This window comes from Octopus bimaculoides, chromosome 3, assembly GCF_046866305.1.
Source record: "Octopus bimaculoides isolate indiv1 chromosome 3, ASM4686630v1, whole genome shotgun sequence".
Taxonomy (NCBI): domain Eukaryota; kingdom Metazoa; phylum Mollusca; class Cephalopoda; order Octopoda; family Octopodidae; genus Octopus; species Octopus bimaculoides.
Window position 1 is genome coordinate 94,014,806 of NC_142930.1, and position 2,500 is coordinate 94,017,305.

Below are 2,500 nucleotides of genomic sequence, written 5' to 3' on the forward strand. Positions count from 1 at the left end.
CTCAGCCACTTGCACGTTAATTTCATGAGCAGGCTGTTCCGTTGATCGGATCAATTGAACCCTCGATGTCGTAAGCGACGGAGTGCCAACAAAAAGTAGTACTGAATATACTTTAAAAACATGTGAGAATATCAACAATAAACTGGGTAACGTTGAACTCTCTCTCTCTTGTCGATCGGTGTGCTACAAATATCAACCATATACTCTTTTACTCTTTTATTTGTTTCAGTCATTTGACTGCGGCCATGCTGGAGCACCGCCTTTTAGTCGAGTAACTCGATCCCAGGACTTATTCTTTGTAAGCCTAGTACTTATTCTATCGGTCTCTTTTGCCGAACCGCTAAGTTACGGGGACGTAAACACACCAGCATCGGTTGTCAAGCGATGTTGGGGGAACAAACACAGACACACAAACATATACACACACATAAATATATATATACATATATACGACGGGTTTCTTTCAGTTTCCGTCTACCAAATCCACTCACAAGGCTTTGGTCGTCCCGAGTCTATAGTAGAAGACACTTGCCCAAGGTGCCACGCAGTGGGACTGAACCCAGAACCATGTGGTTGGTAAGCAAGCTACTTACCACACAGCCGCTCCTGCGCCTTATGTCCATAAGCTCAAACACTATTGCTTTAAGAAAATAGAGAACATATTGGTGAAATGAGTTGGCGGTGCACCGTTTGAAAATAAAATAAAATGGGCTTGATATGTGTGAAACGATTTCGTTTCAAAAATCTTCTCAATCTCGGCCACTACTGAAGCATCATTATCAGCCCCATGACTCAAGAAAGGAAATTCAATATGGTGATTGGGACTGCTAGAATCAGTACCCTTAAATAATACTCGGCGGTCCTAAAAAACAGACACGGACACATTGGATGCTGTAGTCTTAGATAAACTGTACTCGAGAAAAAGAGCTAAGGATAGTCACGATCGGACACTTTTTCATTACAGGTCTGCTCATAAGGTGGCGAGCTGGTAGAATGGTTAGCATGCCAGATAAAATGCATAGCAGCGTTTCGTCCCCGTCTTTACATTCCGAGTTCAAATTCCGCCGAGGTCGACTTTGCCTTTCATCCTTTAGGGGTCGATAAAATAAGTTCAAGTCGAGCCCTAGCATAGTTGTAGTCGACCAGCGCCTCCCCTAAAACTTTAGGCATTGTGCCTATAATATTGAAAGGGATTATAGGTTTACTCGATCAGATTGGACGCGACGGTCAACAAGTATGAGAAGGAGTAGTTTACCAGTGTAGCCACTAGAAATATGTTCGCTCGAGTAATAGAGTAGAAACTGTTTACTCTCATCACCAATTAGTGGATACTTCTGTTTAGAAGTTCACAGTTTGACTGTATCATGCAAAAAAGTTCTCAAAGTAGAATTAGTTATGTTGCCGTGAGGAAGAATAGGAAGTTTAAAGCTTATTAGTTGTGCCGAATTGGAAGTGGTGAGAAAAGACAGAAAAAAATTAATAGTGAAGAACAAAGAAAGAGAAGTGGGAGGAGGGGAGGGGGCTAAGGAGTAATAAAAATTTGAGCAGGAAAGCAACGGTCAAAGTGAGGAGAGAATTAATAAACCAAACAAAAAATTAGACAACACAAGCAAATATGAAAAAGAAAGAGGAGAATGAGTGAATATCAGGAATAGTAGTTATCAAAAGTGCGTGAGATAATTAAATAATAAGGGTTTAATGAATTGATTGATTGATTAATTGATTGAATGATTGATTAATTGAATAATGAATTGCAAGACTTTGACAGCAAGGCAGTGAAGGTAAGAAATAATATTAGTGAGGCAGTTAGACAAATACAAAGAAGGAAACTTAAAAAGAAAAGTAAGAGGTAGATTTAAAAAGTAGGAATAAGAGAAAGAAAGAGAAATATATATAGAGAGAGAGGGGGGGGAAGAGGGGGAGAGGGGGAGGAAGAGAGAGGGGGAGGAAGAGAGAGGGGGAGGAAGAGAGAGGGGAAGGAAGAGAGATGGGTATGGAGAGATAAACATAACCTACATACATAGGGGAGAAGGACAGACATAGACGGAATGAGAGAGAGAGAAAGAGTGTGTGTGTGTGTGTGTTAGTGTGTGTGTGTTAGTGTGTGTGTGTGTGTGTGTGTATGAGAGATAGATAGATAGAGAGAGAGAGACAGAAACAGACAGAGAGGGAGAGAGAGAGAGAAAGTGGCAAGAAAAAACAGTATAACAAAATCAAATGTCGATATTGCTCCAGAAGAGGCAGCAACAAAGCAGACCGTCAGGTGTAGTAACAAACAGCAGCAACAACAGTAACAACAAAAATGCTTTCTTAAAGTACGTAAAACTTACCTGATCTAACCAAATGTTGGTTGTTAAAACCTGATTTCGTTCGTCCTGTTAAAATAGAAGAAAAGAATACAGATATTAAAGATGTGTTCAATGCATTTTGGTTAAATAAATAGCTGGAATATTATTACCAGTTCGAATATGCAAGTAGCACGTTCAGACTTATGAACAAG

General features: G+C 40.0%; 1 protein-coding gene across 2 annotated transcripts in view; it reads right to left on the reverse strand.

Annotated features, from left to right (window-relative positions):
- LOC106880955 (neuronal acetylcholine receptor subunit alpha-10) overlaps window positions 1–2,500 on the reverse strand; it is a 608,885-nt gene that overhangs the window by 89,955 nt on the left and 516,430 nt on the right. For both annotated transcript variants that reach the window (XM_089349378.1, XM_089349377.1), the window contains one exon: window positions 2,331–2,375. In XM_089349378.1, the coding sequence (XP_089205504.1) occupies window positions 2,331–2,375 (45 nt within the window). The remainder of the gene's footprint in view (window positions 1–2,330; window positions 2,376–2,500) is intronic.